This window comes from Halichoeres trimaculatus, unplaced genomic scaffold (assembly GCF_033239565.1).
Source record: "Halichoeres trimaculatus isolate MK-OKI-2021-1 unplaced genomic scaffold, fHalTri1.1 fHalTri1_scaffold_14, whole genome shotgun sequence".
Taxonomy (NCBI): Eukaryota; Metazoa; Chordata; class Actinopteri; order Labriformes; family Labridae; genus Halichoeres; species Halichoeres trimaculatus.
Window position 1 is genome coordinate 15,649,870 of NW_027437192.1, and position 23,683 is coordinate 15,673,552.

General features: G+C 41.2%; 1 protein-coding gene across 1 annotated transcript; it reads left to right on the plus strand.

Annotated features, from left to right (window-relative positions):
• The first annotated feature begins 3,815 nt into the window (after window positions 1-3,815).
• On the plus strand, window positions 3,816-22,378 carry maneal (mannosidase endo-alpha like). Its single transcript, XM_074686734.1, has 4 exons — window positions 3,816-4,983; window positions 6,133-6,242; window positions 17,178-17,254; window positions 19,979-22,378. Exons 1-4 carry the CDS (start codon window positions 4,479-4,481, stop codon window positions 20,613-20,615), a joined length of 1,329 nt encoding a protein of 442 aa, XP_074542835.1. The 5' UTR covers window positions 3,816-4,478; the 3' UTR covers window positions 20,616-22,378.
• The last annotated feature ends 1,305 nt before the right edge of the window (window positions 22,379-23,683 follow it).

Consider the following 23,683-nt stretch of genomic DNA (forward strand, 5'->3'; position numbering starts at 1 on the left):
CCTTTGTTGTAGTTTGCTAATTGCAGGCTGTGGGCTGGTGCCTGTCAATTTAGAATTATCCTGTTTTACTAATCTACACAAGGTGGTCAGAACAAAATTGGCTGTACCCATGTGTCATGAATCTGACTGTGATTTTGCGTATGTACTTCTTTCATGAACAGAGTAAGAACATTTCTACACATTTTTGAGCGAACGAGGCCCAGAATAGAAGAGAGGGTAGGTAGGGTGGGTAAAGCAATACATCTGATATTGAAATGATATGAAGGAGTTAATATAAGCTGTTAATGGACACAGATTGAAAAAAATGATTTTGGGGGGGGGTGCTATGGTTGGGCTTGTTGGTTTAAACATGTGCCATACCTTATGGCTACACAGTCCTGGTTGCAGCAGATAGTAGTTCATCTTCTGACCTTGGGTCTCTAAATTCTGTCTCTCTCTTTAGCTGCCCTTGGTGTTGAAGCCAAAAAGCCAGAAAAAAAACAGCTTCATATTTAGTTTTACTTTTTCCAGCATTGGCTTCAGCTGGGATGCTACTTTGGGTAAGCAATAATAATAATAAGTTTCATTAGTGATGAGCTGCTGAAGGTTTTATGTCTAGTTCCAATAATTAACAGTGCTTGCTGTGGTTGAGATGCAGCCCAGTTCATGACAGAGCTGTATGAATCTAAAGTGTATGTTTGTTCATGGTAATAAAGGGAGCTTTCAGTCCAGTGTGAATAACTGGCGTGGTACTTGGGGAGATCATACATCAGGATGCTTATAGTCTGACATAGTGAAGACATAGAATTTAACTCAATGAGAAGCTCCCTCTGATTGTTTGATTTTAACGATCCACTTCATCTGTTCCCCTTCACTCTGCACAACATTCAACCAAACACTTTGACAAATTACATTCAACTTTGCTTTCAGCGCTCGGCTGTGTGAAATCAGTTCTGGTTTGGCCCAGTTTGTGGAGCCCAGCATACAGGGGCTACAGTTCCAGGAGCAGTCCTGGTAAAATCTAACATAATGTAATGCGTTTCCCCCCTCTAACCCCATATTGCTCTCGCTATCAATGTTAGCATGATTAACCCTACAAAACATTGTATTGCTCTGATCAGATCTCCTCTAGTGTCATGGGTGATAGAGTCAGATACCGAACTGAACACAGAACACAGATGCAAGTCTGCACAGGTATGGAAAGAACTGGTGGATATCAGCTGATGGTCTTGTTGTTTATTGACTCATAGTAAGTTTTCCTCACAGTAAAGGTTGTGCATTGGCTCCATAGACTGTAAAATATAGGTAAAGCGTCCACTTATCATCTGTTTAGTAGCTGTGAAGCCTGTTGTTAGCAAGGGCCAGAAATGCTGAGCTCAACCTTATTTGGTTTGAGTTCGGATGAGGTAAAGAGGCGGGCCTTTAACCTCTTTGCAGACAGATAGAGGAGAAGAATTGAGCTACCACAGTAAAACCTGAATTTATTTTTTAACTTTTTGCTTTCATCTCTTTTTTTATAAATGTGTTTTTTAGTTTCAACACTTCAGGCTTCATTTCTCACTGTTAGAGATCACTGTGAGGGTGAGTCTAACTGTTTCAGCACCGGGGACAGCTCTTCTTACCTGGAGGAGCTTCCTGTCAATAAACTTTATTATCATGTGAGCAATAATAGAAAACGTACAGATATTATTTACATATACTCATTTACATATACTGCTGATGTAAATGGCATTTATAATAGCTGATGTGTGATTAATTAGATGTGTAAACATCTATCTATCTATCTATCTATCTATCTATCTATCTATCTATCTATCTATCTATCTATCTATCTATCTATCTATCTATCTATCTATCTATCTAAACAGTAGATCTGTACCATCCATATCACAAATCTTTATGTTTTTTGATATTTTTCATGTGACCTATTATTCACTTCTGTAACCCATATCTTTTCTGTCACAGTCAGACATCAAACCTTTCTATCCGAAAAATAAAAATAAAAATCATTTGAATCATTAAATAATTCTTTCATGAAGCATCCTTTCTTCATTCCTAAACACCCTTGTTATCTTCTTGTTATGCTCTGTGAGCTGCTCTCTATCCTAAATGCAGAGTCACCATCTATGGGTGACAAATGGACATGCAGTCCATCCAGGGGTTTAAAGAGTCCTCTGCTGGAGGGATAATGACCAGCCTCAGCGCACGATGACTGACCCACAAACCTGCTAGTCTGCAGAAAATACACGCAGTACTCATCTCCACCACTAGATGTCCCCTTAAGCAAGCTTTCTCTAAAACCACCACAACAAAATCACTTTCTTATTTCATGATCCAAAATATCACTATAAGCTTATTTTAAAAAGAGCTCTCCCCTAAAGGAAGCTGTTGACACACCTGCAATAACTCTACATTACAAAGGTGTTTTTTTTTATGTTTAACAGACGTGCATAAATGGTGTTGAATTTAAGATTATTCTTTTATTATCATTGTTATTATTATTTATATGGCTTTTGGTATCATTATGAATATTAATATCATTACAGTATATTAACATGCATTATGAGGGATTGTTAGTGCCATAATTGACATCACACAATCATTCTGCTCTGACTCAGACGGTAAGTCAAACACATTACTTACTCGATGGCAGTTCCATAAGAACCAGTCTTGTCCACAAACTCCCTGCAATGAGGCCTGATCTTTATTTTTAACCATGATTGTCTTGTGCTGTATATTTAAGTGCACTTAAAGGCAAGACAATGTGAATATATCCTTTAGTCATACCGTGGGGGAAAGTAAAGGCAGTTATTATTGGCACACTAGCTGTTGTGCTGTCTGGTAACAAGCAGTTTGGGGTATTTGAAACAGAGCTGTAAGCCCTTAAACTTGATTATCAACCAAAATGCATTGCAGCCCAATGTGAGTGACGTTTCAGTGGACACATATCTGCAAATGGTCCATAAATATGAGTAATCTACGTATTCAACCATGATTCTTTTTTTGTTGTGCTGTGGGGTGAACTAACCGTACAAAGATAGTTAAGTATCTCACAGCCATGCAGTAGAAGAATTAGCAGCCAGTTTTATCAGCTTGATGTTTTCTGTTTAGCCGGATGGTCCAATGGTTGTGTTTATCTGAAGAGGGAAAAGTCATATGACAGTTTACAGTTTTTCCCAGTTGCTTTGGTATATTTTTCAAACCATCCTTGACATTTGCAAAACAGTGAGTGCATTTCTCAAAACAATTCATACAAATAGCAAAACACCATCATTATCTGCAAAATTCAGTCCCTTGCTCATGCACCCACGCTAATGCTTCTCAGTTCATCTCTCAAAAGTAAATACCTGAGTAAGTGAACATGTCAGTACCATCAGAATGGTACTATTCCAACAGAAACCATTATAATACATTTTGATCAACATGACATAAGCAATTGATATGGAAACAGCTAAGAATTGCATTTGCACTTGTGTACCAAAGCATTTGCAATTTGTTAAAAGAAATGAGAAACTGCTTTTTATGTGCCCATGTGACGCAATGCTGTGAAGATTGAACACGTAGTTTAGAGTATTTAAATTTTGATCCGAGAAATGAACCAAAGCGACTGAAAAAAAAAAAAATGTAATTCCTGAGCAGGCCACAAGTCAGCAAATAATATCACAATCGCTGCTTCATTTTAAATCCCTCATATCATCTTCAGACTTTATGATAAATATGATACACGAAAAAATGACTGCTTTATTTGTTTACAACATAGAAAGGTCAGCCAAAGTGAGATTTTTCTCAACATCCACTGAAGCTCCGCCCCCAAGTTCTCATGTGGCATTAACCGCCCCTCTCAGCCTCCGTATCTTTCCGGTTAGGGATAATCCTGCCTGCCTCCCTCCTGCCCGCACCACAGGAACAAATGTGTCCCTCTCTCATTGCATGAGCCTCCGTTAAAAACAGTTTATGTAATGTAGGACAGAGCAGAAACAGCTTTCCAAGAAACCGATGTGATCTCCTCTGATGAAGATGGGATGATGACGGTAGGAGCAGCTGCAACAGCTCGATGGAGGAATGAGGCGCAGACGCACAGTGAGTTCGAGCTTTTGGGTGGAAAACAAAGATAACCAGGACTGCTTTATAACGGCTTTGCTGGCGTGAGCAGACTTTTCTGTCGAGACATGAGAGAGCAGTGGAGGGATAAATGCGATTTTTCACTTCTCACTCCACGAGTGGATGACAGGGTAGAAATAAAAGCATCATGGCTGGGCCGAGGCGAGCAGGAGCGGGTTTACAGGAGCGTCGGAGTGATTCCCTCAGGTTGTGGTGATGGAAGTCAGATGAGATTGTTTGGGTTATTTAACAGCAGCTGCAGAGACTGAACGCGCTTTTTTTCCGTGTTGAAAGACGATGCCTGTATTCTGAAGCTGTAGCTGGCACAGAGAGGACCCGTGTTCCCCCCCTGCTGGTTTGAGGTCTGTTTCTCTGCAGCAGCACCACGGACAGCGATCATGACTCGGCTCCGCAGGAAAGCTCTTGTCGCACTCTTCCTCTTCGCACTCTTCATTTTCGGGGCCATGATGGGGCTCAGGACGCTCAAACCGAGCGACGGCTTCTCGGACCTGGCTCCAGGCATGGACTTCATCGGGGAGAGGTCCGAGAGGAGGAGGCTGGATGTGAAAGACGTGGTAGCGTCTCCGGGCCAGTTCCACATGGGCAGCAGCGACACCAAGGTGGTCTTCACCAGATCAGACCGAGAGTACAGCATCTTTTATGACGTGCACATCTTCTACTACCTTTGGTACGGATCCCCAGGCATGGACAACAAGTACATCCACTGGGATCACGTGCTGGTGCCACACTGGGACCCGAAGATCGCAGCCAGTCATGCTCAAGGAAGGCACACTCCCCCGGAAGATATTGCGTCGAGTTTTTACCCGGAGCTGGGACCCTACAGCTCCAGGGACCCAAAAGTGCTGGAGTCTCACATGTCCCAGATTGAAGCGGCTGCAGCAGGTAACAAATGATGTGTATGTTACTTTTAATGATGTTGACATGACTCAGCTCCCAAGAAAAATAACAATTATTTTTGATTTAAAGTGTTTTTGGAAACCATCAAATCAACATAGATGAAGAGTCAAGTGAAAAAACTTAGTTTCAGTAAGTTTCAAAGTCTCTCTGAGGCAATCAATGACAACTCAGATGTAGAGGTTTGAACAACCTGTCAGCGCGAAACTAGTCATCAACTGCAGAGTGAGAAACACAGAGGCATCTGGTGCTCTAGATTTACCCATGATGCAATAAATGAAAGCTGTTTCAAAAGCTTCTCTGCACCAATTTCTTCATTTGTTTACTTGAAAGTAGACCATTCTAATCCAAAAATAACCCTGTTGGAGGCATTTCTGCAGCACAAAAAAGAAACATTAAAAACAACATCAGGCTGTCAGTTATTAAATGTGAGCAAACACCATTGCGCCATTGTTACAGACTGATGAAGTCAAACCTCATCTGTCCCTCAGGTGTCTCTTGATACTAGATTATCCGTGGTCAGTTTTCTACAATGTTACATTCTGTGTAAACATCAGCAAACTCTGCTTCTGACCAAGGAAAATATTCTCCATTAGGGGGTGGTATGGGGAAAATATGTCAGGATGTTTTTATGTCAGGATCAGGATCTGGATTTTTATCAGGGTTATTTTCATATCCAGAGTATTTTGACCTGAAAACAACATTTTTCACCCCATATATTTCTTATCCAGCATTCTGAAATATCTCAATGCACCTATGTAGTTTTGTAAACTCTTGCCATTAGACTTTCTTTTGTTTTCTGGGAGTGTCATATTCTAGAGGAGTTGTAGCAGCTCGATGGGATGTGATTGGACCATTAGGAGCTTGCATGATGCAGGATCTTTGTTTTGAATGGCTAATAGTTTTTTTGAAGTCCTTTTCCTGCATTTGCACCAAATTTGGGAATTTGAAGTAAAACCTTATGTGGAGGATTACATCGAAGTAACATGGGTGGTGATGATGACAATACCAGGCTGAGTAAAACAGGTTATATAATTCATACCTACATTAAATACTTTTACCCTTAAGATCAAGAAGTAGAAAGTGTCTTGATGGTCTTCCAGTATCCACTTGAAACATCCTGCCTGTGTGTTGCAGGGGTGCTGGTTTTGTCCTGGTATCCTCCCGGAGTGGCCGACGACCACGGGGAGCCCACAGAGGACCTGGTCCCCGCCGTCATGGACGCCGCCCATCGGCACAGCATCAAGGTAACTGGTGAGACAACCGGTATGTTTTTCCTTTCTGATGATTGACTGAATGAATAACTGTGGCAGGGACATGTTCAGGCTCATGCTAAGACCTTTAGATGTCTCTGACCTTTGCTGAAAATATGTGCATGTGAAATGATGTTGTTTGAGTTCCCAGAACTAGTGTGAAAGGGGAAAAAAGCTGCATGGAGTCGAGCTGTGACAACAGTGATTTTTGATTAACAGTGTTGAAATGTTTGACCTGTAAGCTACACTTCAAACTGACGCATGGGTTTGTCAAGTTCAAGTTTCTAACTGTTGATGGTAATAATGTGAACATACGGTGGCCAGTAGGCGTAAGATGATTTGCAAAAGCCACAACACAAAAAAAGCTAGAAAGAGGTGACCTCTTAATTTCTGTCATGGCTGTACTTAAGTTGTGATGTGGCTTTTGCAAAACGTGTGACACCTACCAGCCACAGTATGAACATCTCAACCAACTAAAAATATAGTCATACAGTGAAAAAAGCAACACATTGAAAACTTGTATTAACAAAAGACAAAATAAAGACAAAAGCAACAAACACAAAATCCTGCAAAAGCAGAAAGGATTGTGTCTACTCTGCAATAAAACACATTATGTAAACTATAAGAACACTTAAGTTAAAACTAAACATGTTGTTTACAGGTCACCATGGTGTCAATATGCAGATTTGAGATTTGAGCATTCAGCCTGCAGCAAAAAGTTTTCACAGATCTACTTTTTCTCAGACTGAAGTTTTGCTTTTAACACCGCTGTGACGATCTTTTTGTCTCTGGTTCTGAAAAAGTGTGTCATGCTCTTTTACTTAAACACAGCATATCTTGCAGCTGCATTGTATTCTGGTCCAGTGAGGCTCTTCACAGTGAGGAAATTGTTACCCCCCTCCTGTGGTTGCATCCTCAATGTCTGAAGCTCTGACCCGAAAAACTGACATTTACAGTAATAGGAGCGCTGCAGAGGGATGAAAATGTTCTGCTTTCATTCCTTATTTCAGCTATTTTCACAGACTGGGAGTGCTTCAGGGCAGGCTTTCTATTTCAGTGCAGCACTCTATCTAACAGAGTCACATCTACTTAAGCACAGAGGGGGTCTGACACCACGGAGCTGTGAGATGCTGAAGGTGCTCGAGACGGAAACGCCAAAACAAGCCGAGCACAAAGTGTAGATTCAGCACTAAGAGCTTCCTCTCAGTCGACTTTCATGATACTTATGTGGAGGAGTTGAAGTGTGTGTGTGTGTGTGTGTGTGTGTGTGTGTGTGTGTGTGTGTGTGTGTGTGTGTGTGTGTGTGTGTGTGTGTGTGTGTGTGTGTGTGTGTGTGTGTCATTCAGACTTATACAACAGTGTGCATCTCACAGCTGACCTCAGGCATAACGCTGCAGTGTTTTAGTGCAACGGAGACGAAACACAGGCTGAAATCTGTGTGTGTATGTATGTGTGTGTGTGTGTGTGTGTGTGTGTGTGTGTGTGTGTGTGTGTGTGTGTGTGTGTGTGTGTGTGTGTGTGTGTGTGTGTGTGTGTGTGTCTTCACAAAGCATTTTGAGAGATCAGAAACTTGTTTTCCAGAACCAAACGAGGTTTGGAAAGAGATGATTGCTGCGATGCTTTTACCAACAGGGCGACACAGGCGGATCTATAATCAGTCCTGCTGCTCCATCCTCATTAATTAAGGATGGATTGACCCTGTTTGCTCACTGAAACGTGGATATGAGCTGAACACGAGGAGTGAGATAAAACCTTTAGTGGAGCAGAAAAGTAGAGATGTTCCACTTTCATTTTTCCAAAAAGCCCAGCTCCAAAAACTGGGGTACACAGAGAGCTGATCTGATACTAGTTTAGCATCCAGAAAGATAAAACCTAACAACTGGGTCCCACTCAGCCTCAAGCTGATTCTTCATTTTGAGACTTTGATTTTTTGATAAGTGCTTACTTACAGGAAACAAAAAGAGGATGAATATTCTTCTGTAGATTAGAGTCAGTTAAAGCTAGTGTAGGATTTGTGGAGAACACCAATCGAGTAAGCTAGATTTTGAAACAACACAACATAAAAAAATTGGACCTATCCTCTTTGGCCTTGTTTCAGAGCCAAACCTCCAAAACACACAAACACCATAGACGGCTTCCCTACCTCATTCATAGTTTTTGTAACCGAAGAACTCCATTCACTTCTTATGTTATCATACTGAGCGTAATCAATAAACATGGCATAACAAAGTTTTAAAACATTTAATCAAATTTTCAGAAAAACTAACAACCAAACTAAAGTGATAAGTATCAGTCCCAGTGGCGCGTGCAGATTTTTTGAAAGGGCAGGTGCGAAAAGAAGAGGGCTCTTTAGCCAGCGTTTTATCACCACCCAAAAGATCAGGGCCATGAGGAAGGTCTTTTTGCATCTCCACTGCTTAAAGGTAGTTAAAATGTAACACAAATCAGCTACCACCATTGTTTTCCTCTCTGAGTGGCAGAAGTTGTTGGTAGAGCTAAAAACTTAACCTTCCTTTTCTCTTACAATAGTGTCCGTCTTTAAATTCCTTCAATAGAAACAGAGGATAGTTCCTGGTTTTGCTTTCAGAATATGTAAAAATGAAATGTGCGCATGTACATTGTCCAATCATTCCACTTAGTTAGTATTAAATGAATGGAGAGAGATGTCACCTTCACAGAGCAGATCAGAGACTTAGCAGATCAGCAGAATACACAGAGGAAGAGTTCATTTTACAAACATAGAATTGCAGTAATAGCACCCGCAGTTGAATACTTGCCCCACTTGCAAGGAAGGTTAAATGCAGACCAGAAAGTCTACTAAAGATGCCCGGACTTCCTCTTTAACTTAAAGGGGCTGATAAATACTCCGAGCTCAAGAACCTGGGCCCTGTTCTACGAAGCAGGATTACTGCCTAGCGAGGTAGCTTTGAGGATAGGTTCTGGATTCCCTGTTCTACGACACGGGATCACTCCTCAGCGAGGCGAGTCTCCATGGTAACATACGCTGCACGGCCAACCTGCTCCGGGGAAGGTTAGGTTCCAGATTGAACTCACAGACTATAAAAACCCCGCCCACTGACCAATGAGCCCTCACGAAAAAATGGCTTGCCCTTTCTTAGAGGATCCCGTGGACCGACCCACTCTCTTTTTCGGTTGACCACCTTTATGAAAGGTACCGGTTTTCCAGGGAGGGGTTAGTAGTACATGACACTTTCTACAGGTAGTTAAAGGGAATGAAGAACTCTCATTGCCGTAATAAGATCTTCAATGCCAACACTTCTGTTCCATGACAATATTTTATTGCCCATATTAAAATTGTGACTGGAATTCATGTAGGGCTCATGTGGGCTACGTATCACACAAAAAAATGTAAACACGATAGGAATGAACAAATGAATAAATTCATCTATGAAATAAATTAGGTATGGTGCATGTTACAGTAAAAGTGCATGGTGAACAGTGCTATTTCAGGATGATAATGGCAGAAAAGATTTTTTTTGCACTACACTTACGCATTTAGACTGTCAGCAATTTTCTGCCAGCACTCCTTTTGTGCTTTAGCAGCGGCGACGGTGCTGCTTTTAACGTTAATTACATGTTTCACCTCGTCATACTTCCTCATGATCACCTCCTCCTCCTGTGTGAAGTATGGGGTCCTTCTCTCTCCGGCCTGCTCTGATGCTCCAGTCTGCTCCATGTTAGCGATTGGTCAGATGCAGCGGGCTCCACCATATATGCGTGTACGCGCTTATTGCCAAGCTGGATCAACTTATGAGGTTGATAACCAGCGTCGTAAAACCATGTAGCGAGACCGCCGGCTACTGCGCTCAGTTCAGCTCGATAGCTCAAAGGCTATCTCGTTAGGCTGAACTTGCTTCATAGAACAGGGCCCTGGACTTGATAACCAAGCTATGAGAGTTAAAGATCTGGAAACAAGCACACTGTGTGACAGTCAGTTTATGCTAACGAAGGTTGACAGGAGGCTAACCAACGCGATAAAATTCAAAAGCCCTAGGCCATGTCCACACATAGCCGGGTATTTTCAAACACAAGTATCCAAAATCTCCACTTTGGCCAAAGTTTTCAGAAAACATTGTTTTTATTGGCGTACAGCTGCGGTTTCATGTGGACGTCAGGGGTAAACGTATAAAAATATATGCGGTTTTCCAAATACCCGGGTATGTTTGGACATGGCCCTAGAAAGCCCCTAAACTCACTACCAACAAGTTGACCCAGGGAGAGCACAGAGGCTGGTCAACAGGTCAGTAAGAGGAGAGGGTGGATGGAGGCGAGCCTGGAGTTGTAGCAGAGCTGTTAAAAGGTCAGGCAGGGATACAGGTGAAGCTGGCAGGAAGTGTGTTAATACCAGGTCAGGATCTGAGCTATGGTCGCTGTCAGGCTTTTATGGCAGAGGTTGATGAGTTTCAGGTGATTACTAACCGCCTGCACCTGCCCATACTCAACATAACTCGCTTATACACACCTGGGGGAAAAATGAAAAGAGGGAAAGGAAGGGGAAGGTAGAGGCTGTAAAGGCAGAGCTGGAGGTGGAGGGTATGACAATTGCAACCTTGTGATTTTGACAGACATGGAAGTTTTTTCTTTATTGTGGCAGAATTGTTGCTACTGCACTGAACAGGAATGTGAAAGTTATTTCAACAATTACAATCAAAGGTGTTTCTTAAAGAGGGGGTATTGTGCTTCTTTTAGTCTTTATATGATCACTATTTTTCTCACACTGGTGAGAAAAACTGTGTTACAGCCTCTGTCTGTTGTTTCAGGTGCTGTCTCTTTGAGGCAAGCCTTGGTGTTTGAGGCCTCCCCTTCAACAGGTCATTGAGTAGTTAAGAAATCTCGCACATGTTCCTCCAGCATTGTTACTTTAGATCCATGTTGGAGACATGCTAAGGCAGAATACCCCCTCTTTAAAAAGTTTGCCCTAGCTACGAGTCAAAGTTTCTTTGTCAGCAGAAATTAATGTTAGCACAGCTGATATCATTTAGCTTTATCTAATTAATGAGCTCAGATCCTTGAATTTGTACATTTAGAACTTAGTTCCTGAACTTCTTTTTCGCATGAGCCACATTGCATAATTTCTTGTTGTAAAAACACTCCTTTGTGAAAAATCCCGCTGCTGTATTTTTGAATTTAACGTCTCAGTTTACATAACAGCTGATTTAATGTGGCGTCCACTGACGTGGTGATATAACATGGCTTCAGGTTAGTGTTTGTCATTGTCTGAAGAGAGGCTACACATGGGTGAGAAGCGTTCAGGACGCCTGTTTGTAGCAGCGTCGTCTGTACTCTAGAGACTCAGAGGGTAAATATGAGAGCGTGTCTGCGCCACAGGAGGGGGCCGAGAAAAACAAAACACGGGCTTTATTCAGCCAAACAGGAGCAGATTGAGCAGCGTCTTACCTCACTGGCCTTTCGTGAATTCCAACCGGTTGAGACAGCTGACAGGCTCCAACCTGCGTGCCAAACACCAGGTTACCATGGAAACTGTTTAGGAAGACCTTGCAGCTTCTTTTGAAAAAATGGCGTGGGCGTTGAGCGCTCGCTGTTTGTGGCTTGACAGCTTCGTAAATGCTTCAGTGTGTGCGGCTGAGCTGCGGTAGACCTGTTTTTCTCTTTGTGGCTGGAGCAAGGAAACGTGCCACAGTCAGTCCTGCTGGACTCTGCTTTCAGCTCCCCTGACAGAGCCTAACGCACTGCGGTATTATAGTCAAAGTTTCATTTCAGTCTGATCATCCTGAAGACTTTTCTTCTGCATTCAAACTAAAGCTACCTGTAGATCACATTGTTCCTGAAGTAGCACATAGATTTGGTTTTTTAATGCTCATCACATCATTTGCCCCTCTATCTGCTCTGTTTCACAATCTAAAACCCAAAGCAAATTGCTATGATGATATTTAAGCACAAGAACACCAACAGAGTCCTGCAGCTCTGTACAGTTTGCTCTATATTTGCACCTGATTGTAACAGAGATGAACTGTCAGCATGACTACTCTGTTGCGTAAAACTGAGCTGTGCACTCCTACCATTTTATTTAGGAGTCAGCTGTGTCATATGTGCTCTGGTTTTCTTCAACAGGTCACACAGGTTTGTTAAAACTCCTCTCATGGGTTTGATGTCGTAGCTATTGCTGAGGCTTGACAGAAAAAGACTTCAGAGACAGTTCAGGTGAATGTTAAAGATGACATCCAGTCACCTGAGTCTGCAGACATTTTATGATGTGACAGGTTGACCCTGTGGGGATAGGGAGCATCTGCTACACTTCTCTCCTCCTCCTCCTCCTCCTCCTCCTCCTCCTCTCTCACTACTCCTGCAGGCTAAACTTGTCTGCCACTCTGTCTGCTTCTATCTTTAAACCAGAGGAGGTGAAGGACGAGCTGCCGGCCTCTTTTGCTCTTTCATGACTGAACCCAGGTGCCCTGTAATCTGTGCTTTAAGGGGGGTTCGCTCTACTGCAGCCAGCATCACTTAATCATTGAATAGAATAGAATAGAATAGAATAGAAAATACTTTATTTATCCCCGAGGGGAAATTCAGGAGTCACAGCAGCATTTAAGAAAACAAAAGTAAGAAAGAATATAGAAAGTGCAAAAATGTCCATAAGAAATTAGATGACGACATCCCGTCCACCACTCGTTCACCACTCTCCAGCCCAGCCAGTCTCCACCTCCACAGGGTCCAGGACTGAGCCTCCCCAGCAGTCTGTTCAGTCTCTGTCTCCTGGATCCTGTCTGCTTACAGCAGGCGAAGCTCCTCCAATGTGTCGCGGCGTCCGATGTCAGCTCCGTCAGCCACGTCCGTGAACAGCACGATGCCGCTGGGTTAGCACGGCTAGCTCGTCCATCCCCCGGAGCGAGATCCCACGTTCCCAACAACGATGGATGGAAGGACAGGTCCACGTCGTCACCTCTCAGCTCACATCCGAGAACCAGCACGTCGTCCTCTCCTCCTCCTCCTCAGCTCGAGGGAAATCATCAAGCCCTACACTAGTTAGCATTGACATGCTACAGGCTGCTAACAGCTAATTTCGCATGTAAACAATGCAGCCATGGTTACATGTAGGATCTCCAGACAAACACAGGAGAAAAGTAGTAAAAAATACCGCCGAAGCCACAAAAAGTTTGGTGTCCGTGACCGACAATGAACCATACAAAGTGATGATCCACTCCAAATACAAAAATGACGAAAATGAGACGAAAAAATTACAAGAAACGGACAAAGACGAGAGAGCTGCTGCAACAGGCAGCTACTTGGGTAGCGCCTAGCAACCGTAAAGTGCAAAAAAAAAATATGCTCTTTGAGGTTTAGAATCAAGTAACGTGGGTATCAAGTTGGTATCAAGTTCTAATTTTCTTCAGTTAATAACGGATATAAGAGGATTATGTGATAATAATTCACAACACATGTTTGCTGAGAAACAACAAACATTCTGTATCTCTGCACCGTCGTGTTTCTTTTAGGACACCATAGCTATCATCTCCTTTTTTCACAGATTTTCATTGTTTATCTGAAACTGTAAAGACTTTGGATTCTTTTGACATCACTCTGTGACAAAAAAATGTAAAAGAAGCAAAAGGGCCAAGCACAGGTGTTAGATATCAAAACATAATAACACACCACATTTCCATAGTCAGTAATGGTAACTGTGTTGTGACCTTCAAAATAATAATAATTTTATTGCCCCTACTGTGAAACAGTAATGCTGTTTGGGTTTTTTTGTTTGTTTTTTTTTTAACATTCTTTTTATTGTAGTTTTCATGGGTAAAAAAACAACAACAATGGTCCATTCTAATACAAAATATTATCTCGATTGGTTCTCAATATCACATACAGCATCCACCAAGAAAGAGGAAAGAAAAAAAAAAAGAAAAAAAATATTAATTAAAATTCAAAAATAATCTCATAGAGAAAAGGCAAGCGATCTTGTACGTGAGCATAATACCAAATACATTCAAACCTTTAATCTTATGTCCAGGTACCTATAATTTTTATGCTGTTCGTTTTTAATGCTGTTGTTCACAACATTGATCATGACACATTGGAGGGGCCTCAAACACCAAGGTCTGCCCCAACCAGCCTCTCCCAGCCAGAGTTTGTAGAGTGGAGATCCTGAAAGAAACAACATCTAAAAAGAAAAAAAAAAAAAAAAAGAAAAAAAAAAGGGGGGGGGGGGGGGGTTTCTGAAATATCAGTTTGAGAAAAATAGGGATTTCTCTGAGCTGTAAAGTGTGCCAAACTTCTAGTATAAACTCTAAATAATACTGCAAATCCTCCTGTCTAACTGGAGAGTTACCAGAGCACTGTTTCCTTCCACTAATGTGTTTACAGAAATCCAACATAAAACGTAAAAAGCAAAAACATTACGATCCAGACCCCGGTTGTTCACTCATTAAACACACCTCATCACATTTTATACATTTTTGATGGGTTCATCCATGACCCTTCTGTGTTTAGAAAAATATGTGTGACAGTTTTAATTTTTATGGTTTATTGCACTTTTTAGCTATTTTTTTAGTTGCTCTGTACATTAGTTTAAACATTTTATTAAAAGTTTGGGAAATAAGGGTCGTATTGAGGCATAGCAAAAGTTTAATGCAAAAAAAATGAGACTACAGCATGTAAAAATGTAAAGACTGTCTCCAGCTGACTTGGTATGGTAGGTCATAGAGGGTTAAATATGCAGTCTTGAGCCCGGTGTATTCAAGTAGACAGGCTGAGAACAACACTCCAGCCTGCAGGTGCTCCTGGCTGTTGTAGGGAATGGAAGCACTCTCAATGTTTTTGTACACTAAAACACTCTTTAAATAAACTCAGAACTTAATCCAACCTCTTTTACCTCACCTAGTTCCCAGATTGTGCTCTGCTCAGCCAGCAACAAGCAGTATAGTTTACGCTTCTGCTCTGAGCAGCAGCAGTGTGAATCCTCTCATGTTGCCTGAACAAGGGTCAGGCTCAGATCCACTTAAATATAATTTCACGTTGCCAATACTTGCATCAGAGCACATGTAGAGGTCAAATGCAGCACTATGTGTCAAAACACAGGAGAGCAGAGAGGAAAGGTTAATTTCTGAAAAAGTCTGCCTCAACCTAATGTTCTGTTTGTCACCATGGGAGCTAATTAGCTGTGTGCTGGTTAATTTTCTGTCAAAGGAGGATTTAGTTTGGTTTTATACGATCACAGTTTCACCTCATGTTGCTCTGAGCTGCACTGATGAAACCAGAGTCTAACAGCACGGTCATCTCAGGTCCAGAGAGAGAGTAAACTTTAGTTCAGTCGAGCTGTGATTGTGTGTAAACTATTCCTCCATTGGTTAGAAGCTCTGTACTTTGAAACCAGAGTGAAGCTTGAAGGTTGACGCTGTGCAGGAAAGATTACAAGGATGATCTGTCTGAAGGAAAACTAAAGCTAGACCCAAAGATTGAGTGCTCCAGAAATCTTCATACACACCAGTAATGTTATGTTGTAGTCATATAGTACAGACCTACTGGAATAAATACCTTATAGATTGTTAGGCCTCTGACACCTCATCTTGTTCTTTAAAGCTTAAAGCAGAGCCTTAAAGTGTGACTCCAACAGATGTCCATCAGAACAATGGACATGTTGTTTAAAACACATAGAAACGCTGTTCTCAGCAAAATCAGCTGGTTCCTGAATGAGTTTTCTAAAAGTAGTAGAAGAAGATTTGTTTTCACTTGTTCTACCGAAAAAGCTTCTGACTGAATTGTTCAAACATTACGGGCTTTAAAACCTTAATTTCAAGGCCTAGAAAAAATAAATCAAGGCCGAATAAATTTAGTCTTTTGCCAACGCTTGGTCAGAGCAACCTCAGAGAAATGTTGCAGTCCAATGAGTTGTTTTTATTTTATATTTTTACTCTTAATTTGCCTGATTGGCTAATGTAATCCCTCTATGATAAAGAAACAAAATTTATTCCAGACGTAGAAGTGTTCCCTCACCCAGTCACTCAACCTCCTCCCTCTGGATAGACCAAACACCTCTGTCTATGAACAGCAGCTGACTGAGGTCAGCACAAACATGCAATGAATAGTTTCTAAATTTAATTATTTATTACGTGTTTGCCAGGTAAAGAACAAAATGTTGTACGGTGAATAGTTGGTTTGGTAAATCCAGAGGTCTGGCCAGTCAGAGGGAAAGGGGTTTGTAGGGCTGAGGGCCTTAAAGAGACAGCATCTTAAACAAAGCTTTCCAGACAGAGGTTAAAGTGTGATGAAAATAGAGATTTATCTGCGCTGTAAATTAAATGAAACTACTACGTGAGCATGAGAAGCACAGAATAAAACTATAAAAAGCACAATACCCCCTCTTTAAGTGTTCCTTGGGTAGCAGAATCTGGTTTTTCAGAACCAGGACAAGAGCCTTCACAAAAAGAAAAACAGGATACTGAATGAACCTTGTTACAACTGTGATACTTCAATTATTATCTCTACATTTGTTCCTCTGATGCTGTTGTGTCTCCAGGGAAAACAATGCTTCACAGATTTTCCTGAACACTAGCGAGCTTGGAATAAGCTTTCTAAGAACCAGTAATGAATGGATGAACATAGATTTGAGCACAGAGGATAAAGTTACAAACAGTACAAACAAGGTTTATTTATCCCAGACAGAAAATTATTTAACCAGCTTAGAGGCTGATAAATGAGATAACGCAGTAACGTAGAGGACATTCAACCCAGATTCCTGAACTAACGCTGGATTTCTCTGAAAGGGAGGTTAAATAATGGGCCAGGTTCAAAGACTGCTTTCAAGCTGCTTCTCCATCATATCACTTACAGACTCAGTGAAGCAGCTCAGTCTGAAATGTGTAACACATAACACCTTCTTTTTCAGGCTTTTGTGTATCTCTGTTGTGTGTTTGTGAACTCTTTATTTACACTCGAATGTGTTCTGCACAGGTGGCCTTTCACATCCAGCCGTACAAAGGACGGACGGACCAGAGCATGCATGACAACATCAAATACATTATTGACAAGTGAGTTCTTTCTCCCTGAGCTTCCACTCTCTCCTGTGCCGGCTTTGTTTTCCAAAGGTCAAGCTCTGCTCTCTGTATCATTGGCCGCTGACGTTAGGAGACCGCGGATCCGGTGAAACATTAAGTCTGATAAGAGGGGATGAGGATGCTGGATGTTAAATATAGATGTTTCCCCTGTGATTCAGCTCAGAAGGAGCAGTGAGTAGCTTTTTCAGCCAGCTGTAGTGTGTCAAAGGGAGTCTGGGTCCTAACACTTGGTGATATTCCTCTAAAGAAACATATTAACAATAAGAGGGAGTGTGAGAAAAGCTGTGAGTTTGATCAGATAGTTTTATCAAATAAAATGTTAAATGAAAAAAAAGAAGCCAGTGAACTGGCGCTGTGACCTGGAACCAGAAGAAAGAGCCTCGGTGATGCCGTGTTTGTAGTCATACAAGACTGGAGTCAAATCAAAGCGCAGGCTCAAGCACCGAGAGCTGAATCTGATTCCTGGAGTTTATGTTGCTGCCAATATTTTTAGAAACCCACTGTGCTCACCATCTGTATGACAAGGCACAATATTTGTGCTGAGAGGAAAGAGATGGAGGTTTGGTGAAACATAAACATGATCCGAAGTCAGAGACAAACTCAGTCTGTGAAATCTGAGCTGAGTTAAACTTAAAACTGTTGTTTTGTCAGAATATAGGACAGAGATCTGTGGACACAGCTGTGTAGAGAGTAATGTTGAGTGAGCAGGTGGTTATGTTTGGTACACGCAGCAATGTCCTTATCAGCCTACATACAGGTTGCATTAACACTAAGCTGCACAGAATCAATTAAAGTCTTAAAATCTACATTTTTTTCCTTGAAGCAATTTTAATAGATGTAAGAAATAGCAGCAGCACCTGAATGAGTTACTTTTCCAGCAACTTTTTCTGTGTTGGTGTTTCTTTCTCACTCAACCAGCTCTATAACTCTGCCAAAGCCCATAAATAACCATCACCCTTGGGTTTTGTTTTCTCCAAAAAGCAGATTGCAGGATTCACCTCAAGATTATTGTTAAATTAGCACAATACTGTTGCAATGCCTGTTAAAAATTAGTCTCGGCAATTTCTGCTTTAATGTTCTTTAATTTGGCAAAATACACTAAACATGCAAAAAAGTCTTTTTTTTTTAAGAACCCAGCAATTAGTCTTAAATTGCAGAGAAACTTCTTAGGGGTTCAGGCAGATCACCTCACTTAGATAAAGTTTCAGAAGTGGTTGTTCCAATCTCATTTAAAAAAAAAACTTGAAAAGCACTCAGAGAGGGCAGGCCTCCGCCAATCATATTGTGATTGTCACATAGCACTTTAATCCTACTTTAATGTTATACTCCCTTTCAGCAGACTGTCTGCTATAATTTGGTGTTAGTTGCAGGTTTGTAGGATAATTTGTTACATGGCAGTGTTAAAAATTATGATGACCCAGTTCATATTCCAGATCTTAGTATCCAGAACATTAAAATGATCTGGATTGTACTTTTACATCTGTCAGACATTATGGTGACCTTGTCTTGTATTGTTTTGCAAAGTAATCAGACCATTTACCGTGGAGTTATATACACATATGGTGAAACCAGCCCTATCTCACAATGATAAAGAATCCTTCAAAAAGTCCTGGATCTGAAGGGTAATCCGAATGGCCACCAAGATGTAATCACTTCTTTCTTCTCCCATTTTGAACATTTCCTGAAATTTCATCAAGATCTGTTTGTTACATTTTGAGTTTTATTGTTCACAGACAAACAGAAAACTCTCCCAAAACATAACCTCTTTGGCGGAGGTAAAAATAACCTCTCAGTAGGACGTGTGGACGTGTTTGTTTATAGACATGATACAGTTAGTAGTTATTTTACTTTATTGCGAGACTAGCTGGAAATTGTAAATAAACCACCTACTGGTGAGAGACAGATGACAGCAGGTAAACAGTCATCAGACTGAGCACAGGTTGGAGCTGCATCCACAGAGAGACACAGAGAGACCGTAGACTGTATAATCAATGGATGTAGTCTCCCCAACATCACCCGTCTGTTTCTAAAACAGAATATAAAGCAAATTGGGAAATGTGGCCATATTGGAAGTGGCAAGGGCTTCACGTGTAGCTATAGGGCGCCCATCAGTCACGTGACCTGAGCTGTACCTCTGATTGGGCAAGCTTGTGATCTTCATATCCTCTGAACCACAGAGTTAGACAAAAATTCACCCCCTGCACAGTGGGTGCCGAAAGTAAAATTAGTGATTCAGACAGGAGATGTTTTTTGAACCAGGCTGCAAATAGGTTTATTTTTGCTTTGAAAACAGCTTTTTTTTGGCTTGATGTGTTTGTGGCTTCTGGCACTTTCAGAGCCAGCCTCAAGCGGACACTCAAGAAACAGCAGGTTTTAGCACTTCCGCATTGTCTCTTATTCTTATGAGAGAGACACAGACAGATGCAGACACAGTGTCAGTAGTTTGGTGTTATTGATGACACAATGAGTTCATATTTTTCAACCAAATGAGTGAACACAAATAAACATGGTCAAAATTGTCAGTAACCCAAGACCAATATTTACTTGGATGCCTATTTTGACTTGCCAAAAAGAAATTTATAGCACACATCAATTTTGGCATTTGCTGCACTCTGCTACTCAAAAAAATAAAGAAAATTGTTTTTGTTGTGCACGATGCAACCCCTTGAAACTTTCTCTTACTTTAATCTTCCCCAGGTATGGAAAGCATGGCGCCTTCTACAGATTCAGATCCAGCACAGGACAAATCTTGCCTCTGTTCTACGTCTATGACTCTTACCTGACACCACCAGAGTCCTGGGCTGAGCTCCTGACCATTAAAGGCTCCCACACTGTCAGAGGGACACCTTACGATGGTGTTTTTGTTGCCCTGATTGTGGAAGAGCGCCACAAACATGACATCAAAGCGAGCGGGTTTGATGGTATCTACACTTACTTTGCCTCAAACGGCTTCTCTTTTGGCTCATCGCACCAAAACTGGAAAGCCATCAAGGCTTTCTGCGATGCCAACAACCTGCTTTTCATTCCCAGTGTGGGTCCAGGGTACGTGGACACTGCTGTTCGACCCTGGAACAACCACAACACCAGGAACAGGGTCAACGGACGGTACTATGAGACGTCCCTGCAGGCAGCTTTGACTGTCAGACCAGAAATCGTCACCATCACTTCTTTCAACCAATGGCACGAGGGCACACAAATAGAGAGGGCTGTGCCCAAGAAAACAGTGACTCGTTTATACCTGGACTACCATCCCAACCAGCCAGACCACTACTTGGAACTCACGCGTCAGTGGGCCGAGAACTTTAACAAGGAGAAGGACAAGTGGCTGATGTAGACTGGTCTTTATTTGAGAGTAAATGCCCTGTTAAAGACTTCACTCTTCACTCTTTATCCCCTCTTTGTTTTCTCCTGCTCTGATCTCTTGTGATAAAAAAAATCCTTTACTGTTCGCTTAACCTTTACTGTTTCTATCACTAACATCTTTTTGTACAGGTTGATAACATGACTGGTGTGTTGAAGCTGTGAAGTCAAAACGACAGCTAATCGTTATTTCCTGATAAGAACTTTATTTGTGACCGTATGAAAGTGAAGCTGTGTACAGTTAAGTCTGCTCTGGGTTTTTTCTTACTTTCTTATGATGGACTGTTCTTTCCTGTATTCCTTGGAAGAGAAATTAAAAAGTGTGTCTGTTTACTTTTGCCAAGACTGTGGCATCACTGGACAAGAAACAAAGAAAAAAGGAAGAGAAGGTGAAGAAAAGTTGGCGTCTCTTAGAATAAATACCTGGAGCTTGGACTAGAATCAGAAGAATGAAGAATCCCACCCCATCAACACTTCTACTCCACTAATAAGTTACATAATCAACTATATGGTCTTTAGTACTCTTCACAACATTAATAAAAGGAAAGAGAGGGATGGATAAGCAGAAAAGGCAAGTTTGGGTCGAAGCACTCATGCAAGTCAAGGGTTTATGCTCTAGTCTCTTATTAATGGGGTAAAACAGGTGGAAAGGGAGAGAAAAAGTTAAGAGATGATAAAGAGGGGGTATTGTATTGTATGTATTGTATTGGTCCCTCCTGTAGCATCTTTACATGAGATCACACTTGTGTTTTAGAAAACTCTTATTTCGGCCTCTGTCTGAAACTCTTCAGCTGTCTCTTTAAGAGTCTCCGCTCCACAAACCCCCTTCCCTCTAATTGGCCAGCCACCTGGAGGTCTGTATGAGCAGGCTTTAGTGTTTGAGGGCCACTGCTCCAATTAGCATGAGCCAGTTAGGACAATGGTCTGTAACCTGAAGCTCTTTAACTCCTTTGCAGCATCTCCCTGTAGCTTAAAAAAAAGAAAAGAGATTTTTATTTCAGAGTTTAGATGATCGAAGAAACTGACACTAAATGAAATCATGTGTTACAATTTTGTTGAACTAAATATGCATCACATCTTGCAGTAAAGTCAGCTCTACTTCACCTCCTAAAACATCAACAGCCCACCAGCTTTCCATGCGCCTGTGGCTAACCTCAAGTTTTACACCCCTGGTAAGTTAACTGAATCTACAACAAGACAAATCTGGAAGAAATAAAGATTTTAATTCTGTGTGGATGGATTCGTTTAACTACCAACATGACAGCTTAATATGAATGCTTGATATCTGGCAAGACGATAGCAAACAACAAAAATATCAAAATCATTCATTTTCCAGCCTATCCCAGTTGTCATTGGGCAAGAGGCGGGCTACACCCTGGACTTGTTGCCAGTCAATCAGAGGGCTGAGAGAGACAGACAACCCTTCCCCCACACAGTCACGCCTACGGACAATTTGGAGTGACCAATCATTATTACCTTTTGAGCATGTTTTTGGACTGTGGGAGGAAGCCGGAGTACCCAGAGAGAACTCTCCCATGCAGTGGGAGAACATGCAAACCCCACACAGAAAGGCCCATCGGCCAGGCTGGGACTCAAACCGGTGACCTTCTTGCTGTGAAGCTGCTGCACCAACTGTTGCAGCACATCAAACTCAAGTACTCCTTCAATAATATTAAAATTTTGGCAATTTGGGGGAATTTCAATTTTCTCATTAAATATTGCAAATTTCAAAATCGTTTGAATTTTATTTTTTTTTAATTTGGCACAAATTTTTCAATTGCATTTCTTTAGATTTTTACATTTTTTTAATGTCTGTGGTTTTTAGTTTTTTGTTTTTTTTTTACTTTTGGCATTTTTTGCAAATTTTTTGAAACTTCATATTTTTTTCCAATTTGGAAATGTCTAAATGTTTTGCAATGCCTGGGAATTTATTTTAAAAAATCATAATAATATGATATCACATGTACAATTTCATAGAAAAAAACCCTATTTGTTTAGATATTTATTCACTAGCTTATAACTGTTTATAATTTTAAAACACGCTATTGTCTTTACTGTGAATATAGAGCAGATTTGTGGCTCTGGAATTGCTTTTATCCAGGTGAGCTGGGGCAAAATTGCTCCTATGAACGTAAAGGTTGCAGACCCCTGAGTTAAAAGATGGATATGCAGTGACCTCATCATTTCAGCTATTTTTGTGAGGATCTCATGTTTTTTCTAAAACAGAGCATTTTGATTAGTTTATAGGCAGATTCAGGGATTTTAACAGCATATAAAAGAGTTTGAAAATCTGCACACGCTCAGTATAAACATTCAGCACTGTTTTATTTGCATGTTTCAATCCAAAAACAAGGGTCTATAGAGAAGTGTTAAAAAAGCCACAAGGTTAGGATGTATGCTCTACCTGCCCCTACACTCCTGTACTTTATTCATAAATCTCTAAACAAGCTCTAAATGCTCAGGTCTGATTCAGTTTAATGACTGAGAAGTGTTCAGTTTGTGACTTCATGCCAGGCTGCTGAAAGTGAACCACATCAGGCGTAGTTAATCCACCAGTGTCCAAGTAGCCTGGATTCATGTAAATAAGGAATCACTGGACCAGAGCTGATCCCTCAGAACAATCTAATGTCACGCTTTAACGGCTCCACTCACAAAAAGGCTCTGCCTGTGAAAATGACATTTTGCTTTGAGGCTGGTTGGAGCACACTTACATACATGGGCCTGGAAGCAGCTAATAATGGCTAACAAACCGTGTGGAATAGAAAGTCTTTCACTGACTTGAAATAATTATGGCTTACTTTCTGAGAAAAACGGCTAAATATGTGGAGCGGTACTCAAGATATTTACTTTTCATGACCTCTCAGAACTCATCATGTAACTGCAGATACCAAGCATTAGAAAATTTAGTGACAACAAACAAAATGTGTTTCAATCAGAGAAAAGAAGCTACATCTGTAGATCATGATTGGTTTCACAGAACTTTGTTTGCATGTTTTAACAAAAGATTAAATATTGAGACTCATTTGCTTTTTAAAAGAAGGC